The sequence below is a fragment of the Trichosurus vulpecula genome, chromosome 3 (genome assembly GCF_011100635.1).
Source record: "Trichosurus vulpecula isolate mTriVul1 chromosome 3, mTriVul1.pri, whole genome shotgun sequence".
Taxonomy (NCBI): Eukaryota; Metazoa; Chordata; class Mammalia; order Diprotodontia; family Phalangeridae; genus Trichosurus; species Trichosurus vulpecula.
The window spans coordinates 72,089,715-72,103,204 of record NC_050575.1 but is presented as its reverse complement, the minus strand read 5'-3'; the positions used below and the strand labels follow the sequence as shown (position 1 = coordinate 72,103,204).

The 13,490-nt window shown below is 36.8% G+C and overlaps 1 protein-coding gene across 2 annotated transcripts in view; it reads left to right on the top strand.

The window, feature by feature from the left end:
• Positions 1-8,437, top strand: part of GABRB2 (gamma-aminobutyric acid type A receptor subunit beta2) — a 260,450-nt gene extending 252,013 nt beyond the window's left edge. Inside the window, exon 9 of one of the 2 annotated variants that reach the window (XM_036750858.1) lies at positions 2,362-8,437. In XM_036750858.1, the coding sequence (XP_036606753.1) occupies positions 2,362-2,709 (348 nt within the window). In that variant the 3' untranslated portion in view covers positions 2,710-8,437. The remainder of the gene's footprint in view (positions 1-2,361) is intronic. The other variant, XM_036750859.1, reaches the window with a different exon arrangement.
• The last annotated feature ends 5,053 nt before the right edge of the window (positions 8,438-13,490 follow it).

Genomic DNA, 13,490 nt, shown 5'->3' with positions numbered 1-13,490 from the left:
GAGATGACCACTTTTTCTCTGAGGAACACCCATCTCCATACCCATTTCTGCTTCTCTGCTGGAATGACATGCTTATTTTTTCAGCATAGTTTTCCATGTTATTCATACAAAACAGATTGATTATGTAATTATGACAGTGCTTAGGGCTTTAAGGTTTTCAAAATAAACAACTCAATAAGTTAGGTAATGTTGGGTAATATTATGTTCCCCATTTTACAGATGAAGAAAGTGAGGCTCACATTGTTCATACTGCTAGCAAATGTTTCATTTGCACTTGGCATTCTCACTCCCAGTCCAGTTTTTTCCCACTATACCACAACATCTATAGGTCCTGCATTTGCAGAATCTAGAAATGCTAATGATAAAATGACTTTGGAAATCATTATTCCAACACCTTAATTTTGGAGATCAGGGAACTAAGCCTTGAGAAGGCAAGTGACTTTCACCAAGTTATTGCCTCTCTATAGATCGGCAATAGAACCAAGACCAAAACCCAGATCTTTTGGCTAATATTGTTATTATCATTGCTGCTTCACATTTTTTTATGCAAGCATATTTGGTATAAACTTACAGCAGTACTGGCTTTATTGGCAAAGGCTTTGGGAGAAATTTTCTGGTGACATGCTAACTGTGTAATAAAAATGCCGTCTCAATCGTCACCAAGGCATGCAGGCATGAGACATTCAGCTGGAGTGAGCAAAACTGTATCCATACTAATAACTGTATTTTATTTGAAGATCCTCCATTTCTCTGTTTGCTCTTAATTATTCTATATAATCATTTGGTTTTTATACTTAGAAAAGGTTTTCTTCATTTTTAAAAAGTCTACAGAACAAGGTAGCAATGAGCTCTATTGCTTTATTAGCTTTATCAAATATTATTAGTCTCCACCAAAGTCCACATCGGGTGCCTCATTATGAGATGTAATGTCCATGTGAAGATGATGCAATGGAATACAAGCTTGAGCAGGACTTCCAGGCTGGGGAGGTTCAAATGATGAGCCTGGTGATGTACTGCATCACTTAACTACCAACCTAGCCAGCCAGGCAATCATCATGGTACATTGGGAGGAGCATGGCTCTTGGAGTCAGGGGATCTTGGTTAGATCTTGCCTCTGTCACCTAAAGCCTGTATGACCTTGGGCAAGTCGTTTTACCTTCTAGGGCCCCAGTTTCCTTATATGTGAAACCAAGGGGTTGAACTAGATGGCCTCTGAGGTCTCTTCCATCTCTGGATCTATGATCTAAAGTAGCAGGATGCTCAGAAGAGAGAGTACACAGTGATGAAAAAATGTGAAGCAACTCCGGGGGAGCACTGATGGATAAAGAACCCACACAATTTGAAACCACATTATCTTTCATGTATCATGTGGGAGGATGTCTGGCTGGTGTTCCAGGTAGAATTTCTTAGTCTAGAATCCCTGAAATAATATTAACTTAATAGTGGTTATTTTCAAAACAATCCTTAGGTTTACCTTTATGGTGCTATGTTATCAATTTACTTATCATCCTGAACTTAAGATATCATCGCTGGTCTATGTAAGCAGTAATATATGGCTGTTGCTATACCAATCCAAGCAGCCTAGGTTATTAAACCCTCCATGAGCCTATTACTTGCTTTGTCAGTTGCCCATACATTTGTATAGGTCTGGGTCTACACTCCATCATCGGGGGCATTTTTCCATTATTGTATAGTTGCAGTAACTTAGGTAGAAATCAATATATTCTGTTATTGGGAGACATGATGGATATTTTCCTGCCATAATCATCACTGAAGGTCCTTAAAATGAAGTTATTGGTCAAAGTACACAAATGTTTTCCTTCCTACTAGAAAATGTTTCATTATAGGAGATTAGACAGAGTGACCAGTGCCCTTAAGTAAATCAATCAAAGAGCAGCCACACCTCTCAGCATTCTTTCCATTAAACCAAACCTGCCTATCATGTCACTAGGAACCCTCGATTTCAAGAACCTTGTCATGCATTCTCATATTGATCCTTGTAAGTCATTTAACCCCTTGACTCCCATTCCTATGACAAAGGATGGCACTTTGTCCTCTACCCATCTTGTTGTGGCTATACAAATGAACAAAATAATTTCTTAGGTGTTAGTACTTGTGAATTTCTCTGTAGTGTGTCAGTTATTGTCAGTTAATAAATCATCTGTCATCTGTCACCTCATCATGTTTCATATAATTTAATTTTTCATGTATTTGACATCCCACTTAAATCATAAACTTCTTTAGGATGTGACTCCTATTCCTCTGTAACCTTTCAGCTCCTAGCACATCTCACCCATGGAAGGTGCTCAATATATAGATATTTATTTCCTAATTGATTTTGCTGGTGCTTATTTTTTCTAGATGGACCCTCATGAAAATATCTTACTGAGCACCCTCGAAATAAAAAATGAAATGGCCACCTCTGAGGCAGTGATGGGACTGGGAGACCCAAGAAGCACCATGTTGGCTTATGATGCTTCAAGTATCCAATACCGGAAAGCTGGCTTGCCCAGACATAGCTTTGGCCGCAATGCCCTGGAGCGTCATGTGGCACAGAAGAAGAGCCGACTACGGAGACGTGCCTCCCAGCTGAAAATCACCATCCCCGACTTGACTGATGTAAATGCCATAGATCGATGGTCGCGTATATTCTTTCCTGTTGTTTTTTCCTTCTTCAATATTGTCTATTGGCTTTATTATGTGAACTAAAAAGTAGCATCTCATGGGAACAAAAGACTGGATTTCTCTTCAAACTGGTTGTACAGCCAAAAGTGGGACTTGGAAAAAAAAATATTTTCAGGAAAAAAATGATTTTAAAACACCTTAGTTGCTGGCCTATTCTGTGGTTCATTTCATACTATATGGATTGCTTCTGCTAAACACTTCCTTATGCTACAATCTATGTATTTTTCCCAGTTAAAATAGAAGTGTATTTGGTGCGTGATGGCCAAATTCAGTTCTGACATGCCGTTTCCATTTTATATGCTTAGGGCTCACTCAACCTACACAAGTGGGAAAATATTGGGAAATAGTCTTAATGAGGTGTAGTAGCAATGCGAACCATTTCCTTGTGTAATGGGCATGTCTAGCTGCTCCACAGTTTGATTTCTAAAGGAAGGAAATATGTCAAATTGATATTAAACTTAGAGATCGTTCACAGTTCATGGAGAATACTTTCAACACAAGTTGAAAGTAGTACTGAAGATCATAAAGTGATGTTAGAGTGGTGATGATGAAGATAGTGATGACAGGTCACTATTTCCCAACACCTTGCAAAGGTCTTGGTTAGTTCACTGATAAAGGATCGGCATTTGACATGCAGTGCCACATAATAAGGAAGTCAGTCTGGAAAGTCATGGAAACCAAGGTTGCCTTCTCTAGCCCCATTAAATGTTGGCAAAGTACTACAGTTAGAAAACCCAGTGCTAAGAAAAAGGAGACTGGTGGTGATGGTTGCTGTTGTTTTAAGTGTGATCTTTGATGGGGGCGGGGCTGAAGAGGTTGGGCATTTCGTAAGAAAACTATTTCACGGGTGGCTGCAGAAATTGTTTATAACCTGCCTTTTATGTAAAAGGAGGGGGTTAGTCTTCAGAGAATATCAGGAAAACTAGAGAAAACTTTTTAAAGATATAAGAAAACTTTTAAAAGTATATCAGCAGCCAAGCATGTCTCATCAGCTCTATACACCACCAGGGTACATATGAACAAGGTACAGTGGCCAATGGTGAACTGGGCAGGATTTGTATACAACTTCATAAGCTTTGGGGCATTGTATCTACTGATACTTTGGTGTGCAGCCTATTCAGAGGACAGAAAAGAATGGGCAAGATTATGGGAATCAATAGTACCTGAGATGTTTGACAAAGAATTTGTCTTGAGCCTTGCTTCTCATATCATGGCGCGCAGTTGACGAATGGTGGATTTCCCCACCTCAGCCCATGCTAACCACTTCTGTGGAATTTCCCACAATATGTTTCCTGAATTGAATGGGGTGCTCCTAAATGAAGGCGCCGTTCGTTGCTTTAGCAAGGTCAAGTGTCCTCTCATGTCTTTGTTGCCTCTGAAATCTGATTGCTGCTTCTTTTGAAAAGTAGTAATATAGAAAAATAGTTAATAAGTGTTAGGCGATTCAGTAAATTGTTTTCCTCTTACATGTAGTGAAGTTCACTTTCACATTTTCCACAGAAGTGGTAAAAGAATTAGATGTAGTTTTTGATTGTTTTTAAGAAAGAATACTCTCTTTTTGCATGTGGAAATCTGTCCATTGAAGGGAAAATAGAGACTAGAAAGAAGATAACAGCAGAATTTCCTTGGCAGGCTCAGTTGTAAGGGTCTTCCTTTAGAAAGCAACCACATTGCATTGTACTAACTATACCTCTAAATGAAGCCATTGTATTTGAAACATCATTTGGAAATGGAAGGGATGATATTTGGGCCATCTTGTAGAAAATAGATTGATTTTACAGAGCTTTGTTCAGTGAATGACTTCAGAAGTTTGGTTTTTCCTCTTTTTTTCCTAAAGGAGTGCTTCTTTTTTTTTAATGAAGCAGCATTTGTGTTTAAGAATACAGACAGAATTTGATATGAAAGGCTCTATGGGCCAGGGTTCACCAGTAGGTTGCATGAGCTAGCTCCTATTTGTCCTTTTATTCATGGCTGATTTCTAACATTAGCTGGAAATGGTGCTTTATCACATAGACATCTTGTTCTGAATTTGAGACAACAGATTGTCTCTGTTAGCAGAAGGTGGCACACTATTATACCTGCCTTCTGCATATATAGCTAGAGATAGGCCAGAGTGTGAAACATTTCTTTGGCAATCCCATTCTTTTATTTGTTGAAGCTCACTCTGGTGATAACTCTGTGGAAGAAATAGTCCGGTTCTTATGCTTGGGCTCATAACAGAGAACATACTCAAGATAACCCCAAGATTTCTTTTCCCCTAAAATGATTTCTTCTTAGTCATCACCTAACTAGCCTTTCCTACTTCTGCTACCAATTAAATATGTAATGTAGAGAGTATTTCAATACCTCAGATACATAAATGAAAGAAACAAATAGGCTGAATTCTGCCAGGATGGTTCTAGGGAAAAGCCAGAGTCTGAATCTGTAAGTAGGGCTGCTACCTGCCATTACCATAAAAGCCATAATAATCCTCAATATTGCCATGTTATGGGTGCAATAAAATGCCTAATGTGGAAGGAACTGAGGACAGAGACCTAGAACAAAGCAAAAAAAAGCAAGGTACTCTCTGCCAAATGGACCTTTCTATAGACAAAGTTATTTCAAAGGAAATGAAATAGGCTATTCCATTTATGCTCATAGTTGTGTTGGGATGAAGACATTAGGAAAAGGAGTAATGAGGAGACATTATAATGGAAAATATAGAGTTGTCCAAGAGAGTGAATCTTATGTTGGCTTCCAGCTACCACTCTCTTGGATCCCATGAGAGCAATGACTCCTCTTGTCCTCGGTTGTTTGATTGAGATTTTATTCTCTGATCTGGCTAGGAAGAAAGTGCCTGAGAGTGGTTTGATGCTGCACTTGAAGAAAAGAATCAGAATGAGCCTGTATATTCTACTTTCTTATGAGTAAGGTTGCAGACTTGTAAAAATAATCCGTGCAAAGGCAATGCTGATATTATATGACTATTAGTAAACATATTTCTTTTTGAGTATAAAACAGCCAGACAGCCAGCAATTAAGGTGTTTTTCATCTTTATGAAATTCATGGACAAATTCTGACTCTAAAATGGCAAAGTTTTAACAAAATCTTGAATCTCAATCTGTAAATATCTCTTGTATATGACTGCTAGCAAATATGAAATGCATTTTCAGAATTGAAAACCAGTGCAACATATTTCTGTGTTTGCATAAGGAATGTTACTTTTCTTTCTTCACTCTATTAACTGGGAGAAAAAAAAACTCCAATGTCATTTAGGTGTTCTCTATTCTCTTCTCATTCTTCTAAAAATCAATCTAAAATGAAAAGTAGGTGAAAGATCTCTCTGAGAGATTTTACTTTCTAGCTTAAAAGCTTAAGGAACACACCCACATGTGCACACACACACACATGCAAACACATACACATACAAACTGTCAGCTAAAAAAGCACAATGCCTAGTGAAAGAGAAGGTGGGTTTGTAATTGGGAAATGAACCGATTAATTTTAGGCCAGATCCACATTTTAATGAAAAATCCAACAATATCCACTTTGAGTAATTGAGTTTCCAGTCCTTAAATTAACACAGAACTCAACAGAAAAGGAAACCAAACTTACAACATATCCACGTGTATATATATGTATATATAGGTCGGTATAAACATACATACATATATATGCATTTATATGTTGGACAGCAAAAGGAATAAGCTAATATGTTTTGTTTCTATCACTTAAACCAGTATAAGAATATTTTTTACTTTGGGGAAAAATCAATACATTATAATAACTAACTATACAGGGTAACTGGGCATTTCTATTTCAACCAATCAATGCATACAATTCTTACAAAACATTGCACAATTTGACACTATAATAGTACTGTGCCTCAACATCTGAAATTAGATTAAATTAAATTCTACTGATTTCCTACTTTCTCTCTCTCTCTCTCTCTCTCTCTCTCTCTCTCTCTCTCTCTCTCTTACTCCCTGCCTCCCTTCCTCCCTCCCTCCCTCTTTCCTCTCTGTCTTAAAAAAAATTGCCCACTAGCAATTAAAAAAAATTTAACAAACATATCCTAGAGAAACCAAGGGAAAGTTATGCTACCAAACCTTTCTAGGAATACAAACTGATGGGTTGGCCAGGGTAAACTATTCTTAACAATAGTGAGCATAACCATTTTGCTATATGTATATAGAACATGTAATGTGTGCAATTCTAAGTCCAGCTGAACATCTGTAAATATCATCAGATTTCTTAAACATTTTTAACTTCTAATTTGTACTTTATGGTAAGGCAAAAATGCTATGATCTAGGTGAACTGTGTCCTAAAGCCCTGTAAATAAGTAAGCTGTAAATGAGCAGTCAGTAGATTCAGTAATTGTTTAGTTGTTTTTTTTTTCATTTTATTAAGTACTATAGTTGCAGTACCCAAACAGAGTAATTTAAACACCCTTTTTCACAGACAGTTCAGGATTACAGATAACAGAATCTCAACTTATTTTTGATTTTTTTTTAAAGTCAGTGGGAATTGTTATAGTGTTAGAAGTAATGCAACAATAGAATGAGTACAGCTGTGACAGGAAGCAGGAAGCAGTAAGCAGTACAAGTCAAAGTTAGCAAAAGATTTTTTTTTTCCCAGCAGAGGTCAAAGAAGAGATAAGGTTGTAGCTAAGCACTAAGTTTTGAGAGGAAGTGAAAGTCATATTGATCTCACTGCAGAGAAGATTGCTTGTTCCAGAAATCTATGATAAAAGTTCTGGTAGATTTTTTTTAAAAGACTGTCCTTCTATAGATCCTCAAAACCAAAGACTCCAGAATTGTGGGAAATAAAGGGAAAGCTAACCAGTCACTGCTTAACACCAAAGGCAAAGCTTTTTAAAATGCACTAGGAACTTTGTTTAAAATGATAAAGAATCAATGGCATAGTCATTCAGAAATTGTCCTTTTCTACTCTGTCGAAAAACAAAATGTTGAAAAAAAAAAGAGAACAGCAACATTCTGAAATATCAGCTACATGGAGATGTAAATAGACCATGTCTTCAGATATATGAAACATTATGATAACAAGCATCTTTTTTTTCTGAAGTGCTTTAGGGAATGAGGGGGGGAAATGAACTGATGGAAAACATCATCTTGTTTTCACTTTTTAGTCATTCTCCTTGTCACATTTTCCTTCTCGGATTTGCTCCCAGTCTCTGTGTCACCAGTGTTTGGAGCACAATCGACCTCCCCCTTATGACCTACCCCGTATGTCTGTATCTCTCCAGATGCCTCTATTTCTGCTTAGTCAGTTCTGTATTTTGAGTTTACATTTGAGTTTACCTTCCACACATTGAGATGAACTCTAACAAAATTGCCTATGATTTAAATTTCTTAATGCTTCTTTTTCTTTGCATGGGTGTTTAAATGGTTCTGTTATTAATGTCTCTGCACAATTCTGATGTCTTTTTTTTAACTTAGTACTCTGCTTCACAATGTAGTCATGATCAGCCTTACTAATTACCTTGTAGCCTTTCTTATATGCACATAATGCACATTTTTCAACAGCTAGAAAATGCAAAATACTAGCAGATATCATTGCATCAGATTTTCATGTTTTTCTCAAAAGAACTGCTAACCTCTGGGATAAGTGAGGTTGTAAAAGAAAAAGATTGTTGTAAATGAGTAGAACATAAAAGATATTTTCTTGAATTTAAACTTATCGCAGCCAGTCTTAGCATGTAAATATATAATAATGTTGGCTAGTGTAATTCTTGAACTAAAAATACAAATAAAGAAAACTTAAAAGGATTTACATAGTGTTTCATTGTGTTCCAAAGACCTATTTTTTTTTTACATTGATTCTGTGTGAGATTGTGGAATGGTGATATCTAAAGCATTATTTGTTTGCTTCCCAGAAGCAAGGTAAGGGGAGGGAAGGTGTAATCAGCATGTATCACTTGAAATAGATCTATTGTGAATGTAAATTTGGACAGGAGCCCTGAGGGTCTTCCCCTGGCAATTTTTTTTTGAGTTTTTGATTAAAGGAGGCATCCTTTGATTAACTTCTTAAAGAAGCCGGTTCACTGAATGGGCCTTACCTCACTCAGATGAGAATCTGAAAAGATCTTAGCCTGGAGGGCCAGGGTCTCCTGGTAAATATCAGGCCACTGGACCTAGATGACTCTAGAGGAGAAAGTGAGGCTGGTGACCTTGCATAGCCCTCCCTCACTCAAATCAAAGTCAATTGCAAGTCATGTCCTCATTTCCCTGATGTCATGGTCCTCTTCAAGAACAAAGGATAAACACAACAACAACTTGAACTAGAGTAGTTCAAATCCACAGAATGTCCAAATTGTAAGGAACCTGGGAACCTTATCCACACATACCCATTTTATAGATGGAGAGATTGAGACCCAGTGGAGGAAATAATCTATTTACCCACTGTAACACAGTGAGTTAATTACAATGCCAGCATTTAAGCCTACATTTCTTGATTATCAGTACAGTGTTCTTATCATTATAGCAATATATATTGAAAATTTCCCACTAACTTTTTTGAATATTTTACTTTTCCCAATTACATATGAAAAACAATTTTAACATTCCTTTTTTAAAATTTTAAGCTCCAAATTCTCTCCCTCACTGTTTCCTTCCCCCTCCCCAAAATAGTAAACAATTTGATATAGGTTATACATGCACAATCATGCAAAACACATTTCCATATTAGTCATGTTGTAAAAGAAAACACAGACCAAAAAAAAAACCCACAAAAAAATAAAGTGGGGAATAGTGTGCTTTGAACTGCATCCAGACTCCATCAGTTCTTCCTCTGGAAGTGGATAGCATTTTTCATCATGAGTCCATTGGAATTGTTTTGGACCATCATCTTGATTAGAGTAACTAAGTCATTCATGATTGATTATTCTACAATATTGCTATTACTGTGTACATTGTTCTCCTGGTTCTGCTCACTTCATTTTGTATCAGTTCATCTAAATCTTCCCAGGTTTTCTCAATTATACTGCTCATCATTTCTTGTAGCATAGTAATATCACATTATAGTCATACATCACAACTTCTTAAGCCATTCCCTAATTGATGAACCTCCCTTCAATTTCAATTCTTTGCCACCACAAAAAGAGCTGCTATAAACATTTTTTGTAATAAATAGACCATTTTTGCTTTTTTGAAAATCTTTTTGTGATACAGACCTAGTAGCAGTATTGCTAGATCAAAGAGCATGCACAGTTTTATAGCCCTTTGGGAATAGTTCCATATTGCTCTCCAGAACCTGCTAACTTTTAAAAGTATCATTAAACTGAATCTTTTATATTTCAGTTTGAGAGAAAAGAATAATAAGATTCTCTAAGTGAGAGCTTTGCTTAATTCTTCTCTCTACCATGATCTTCAAAAATCATTTAGTAAGAACTTGCAAATAAGTAAACTTTCAAATAAGAAAATGTAGCATAGTATTAAGTATTATACAGAGTAAATCAAGAAAACATGATAGCAGCACTCTGGAAATGAATAGGTCAAGGTAGACAGAAATGAAACAGATATGGACAGGGAAACAAGAACCTACATAGTAATAGATACATGGTTAATGCTACCAGAATTGTGAAGTATAGACTGTTAAAACTGGAACGGGCTTTACAATATTGAATGTTGGAGATGAAAGGGATTTAGAATATAGAATAAGATTAATCAAATGTAACTATAGTGCTTTAAGATTAACCAAGAATATTCTTTTTAACAACCCCATAAGATAAATTCTACAAGTAATTTTTTTCCACTTTATGAGTGAGGAAACTGAAGTGCAGTGAGGTTCAATGCCTTCCATAGTCTATCCATTAATACTGTAGATAACATAAAGCATTGGAGTCAGGATTCAAATCCAGGTCTTTGGTAGCAAATCAATGACCTTTCCATACTATTTAAATTGCTAAGGGATTTCTGAGGTCCCTTCCAGCTCTGTGTTATGACTCTTACCTCAGGATATAGAATATCAGAGCTAGTGGAGACCTTCCAACATGGAAGGTTAAACCTAGAAGAGACCCAGAAACATAGAATGGTAGGTCCAGAGGAGGCCAGTGTCCTCTGAATATAGAAAAATATAGAATTTTAGCAGAATCCAGGACTCTGCTAAAGGAACCTAAAAATAAAATATTAGAGCCAAGATGACAAAGAAGCTGCAGAACTCAAAATCACTTAACCCCTTTAAGTACTTAGTTTCTAAACCTATAAAATGAGGGAATTGGACTATATGATATTGGAGGGTCCTCTTGCTTTAAGAGGGTATAAGGTCATTTGTCCCAATCCCCTTATTTTGAGGATTAATAAAACTCTGGTCCTTAATTGGTAAACACTGGCCAGCCAAGACAACTTCTCCACCTCCCATGTACTAAAGGAAAGCTTCATAGAGGAGTGGGATTTCAGAAGCTACTTGAAAAAACTTCACATTGCTAGGGTGTAAGCCACATCCAGCGTTACAAAGAGATAAAGTTTTGCCCTTAGCCAATCTAACACAGGTATTTTAAAACCATACAAACTAATTGAGTAAGCATGCACACTCATCCTAGAAAAGTATAAAAAGAGTGAGTATCCATTAACCCTGCTTCTAGGAAGTCATCTCTATCTACATATCTCTATCCATGTGGCTGGCTCTAGACTACGCAAATTTAGCCTGAGGATGACAAAAGTAGTTTTGAGTTCTTCACAGCTATATTTGAATGTATCCGCCAAAACTAAACCCAGAGGCTGGCAGTCAGGAATCAGGTTGGCTTTGGAGCCAGGAGCTGAAATCATGTATATTCATTTATTGCTCTAACTTTCTCAATCTACATGCCCCTCTTCCTCCTTTGAAGTATAGAGCTTGGTCTAAAGAGTTTCCATTAATTCTTCTTCATAAATTTTCTGTTTGTTTCTGCCAAATTCAACATTCCATACCTCCTTTACTTAGAATGCACTTGATCCTTATCTAAACTGCTCAGAATCCTGAGCATCTTTCATTATTGCACTCAGATGCCACCTTCAAAGTCTTCCTTGGTTCCAAAAGTTATTACTTCTCCCTCTTTCCTAAAATTAACTTGGATTTATTTATCTGTATACATACTGTATCCCCCTACTAGAATGTAAGCTTCTAATGTAAATTAATCAGTTATCAGAGATTTTTTGCTGGGAGGGCTTGCATATCCCTAGTGCAAAGGCTTAGTACAGGGTTGGGGAACCTACAGCCTTTGGTCTTCTAGGTCCGTGGGTGTGGCCTTTTGACTGAGTCCAAGTTTTATTAAAGGGATTTGTTCTGTGAAGTTTAGATTCAGTCAAAGGGCCCCACTCGAGGACCTGGAAGCCACAGGTTCCCCAACCTTTGCCCTAGCATAATGCCTTATACCAAAGGCAGTTAATAAATATTCATTGAGGTATATTGAATTGAATCTCCAATATTTTTCTAAAAAATATCCATGAAGAGTAAACTCTTGTTTTTCCCCAAGAACAGAGTTATCCATTGAGGTTTAGTAAATAAAGATTCTTTATAAATTCTCAAGGTGATTTTTTTGAGCAATTTCAACAAGATAAGTATTATCCTTTATTTGAAAGGTTTTAGGAACCTAAAATAAATTTATATCTGTCCCTAGATGGTGATACATGTAAAACTCTCTCCAGGGTCTTACCCTAACTCTGATTAACTCTGTCATCTTAGATCCTGGGATGGAAGTTATCTCTCCCATAATGATTCTAGGAATGACCCTGACAGGTTGAGGTCTCTAGAAATCTTGCTTATGAAATGGACAGATATATAGTAGGCACTATATAAATGTTATCATCTTCATCTATTTGTTTGTTTGTTTATTATGAGCCCTCACTGGTGTAATTTACATTGATTATAATCAATAGCTTCAGTCAGCTTTTAGAAGTGGTTATTTACTAAAATGGTATAAGAAGATTACCTCCCCAAAACCTGAGATATGCTCTTCCACAAGTATACACAGAGTCCTGGGGAAGAATGTATTTAAATTTAATGTATGATGGTAGTGACGCATACTTGCAGAGAACGTATGTGGCCAAAGGGTAAATTCACAACTCCTGGTTACTGGAAGTTGTTTTTTGAATCCATAGCTAGTATTCTTTTCTGATTCAAGGGATTATGCACCTTGAAGCTGCTCCCTCCCTAGGATAACTACCTTTATGCATCCATCTGTGCCTTTCTTTGCCTTTGCCATGTTCTTCTCTATACTGGGTTGAATGTGGAACATCCTATTGGTCTCTGATCTCCAAAAATATGATTAATGAAGGGGGAGGGGAAATGTAGAGGACAGAGAGGGAGCAACACTCTCTGCCCCTCAAGAGTGGTTCCCTCTGAACAACTTACCTCAAAGTGTAATCTTCAACTCTAAAACTAAAATCAGGCCACTGGATTGGAGCCCTCTGGTATGAACTTGTTGCTGAACTGTTCTTTCATAAATACGATTAATAGCCATGACTAATCCTCTCAGCCAATATCATTCTTGACTCCTAAAAAGGTCACAGGGTAGAAACCACTTGTTTATGTTTTTTTAAACTGTTTCTTGATTGATTGATGTATTAATTAATGTGGTGGAGAAACCCCACTTTTACATTCTGTTTAAAGTTTTCTCTCTTACAGAGAAAAAATGATGGAAAATAAATTTCCCTCAATTTCATTATTTAGTTTTCAAATGGATTTTTCAAAGTCGCTCAGTACATGTGCTGGCAGTAAAAAAAAAAAATAGTTAATGTAATATTGGTCTGCATGAAGAGAAGCATAACTTGTAGGAATGAAGAAGTGGTGGTCTTTAGAAGTTCTGTCCTACTGAGACCATATCTGG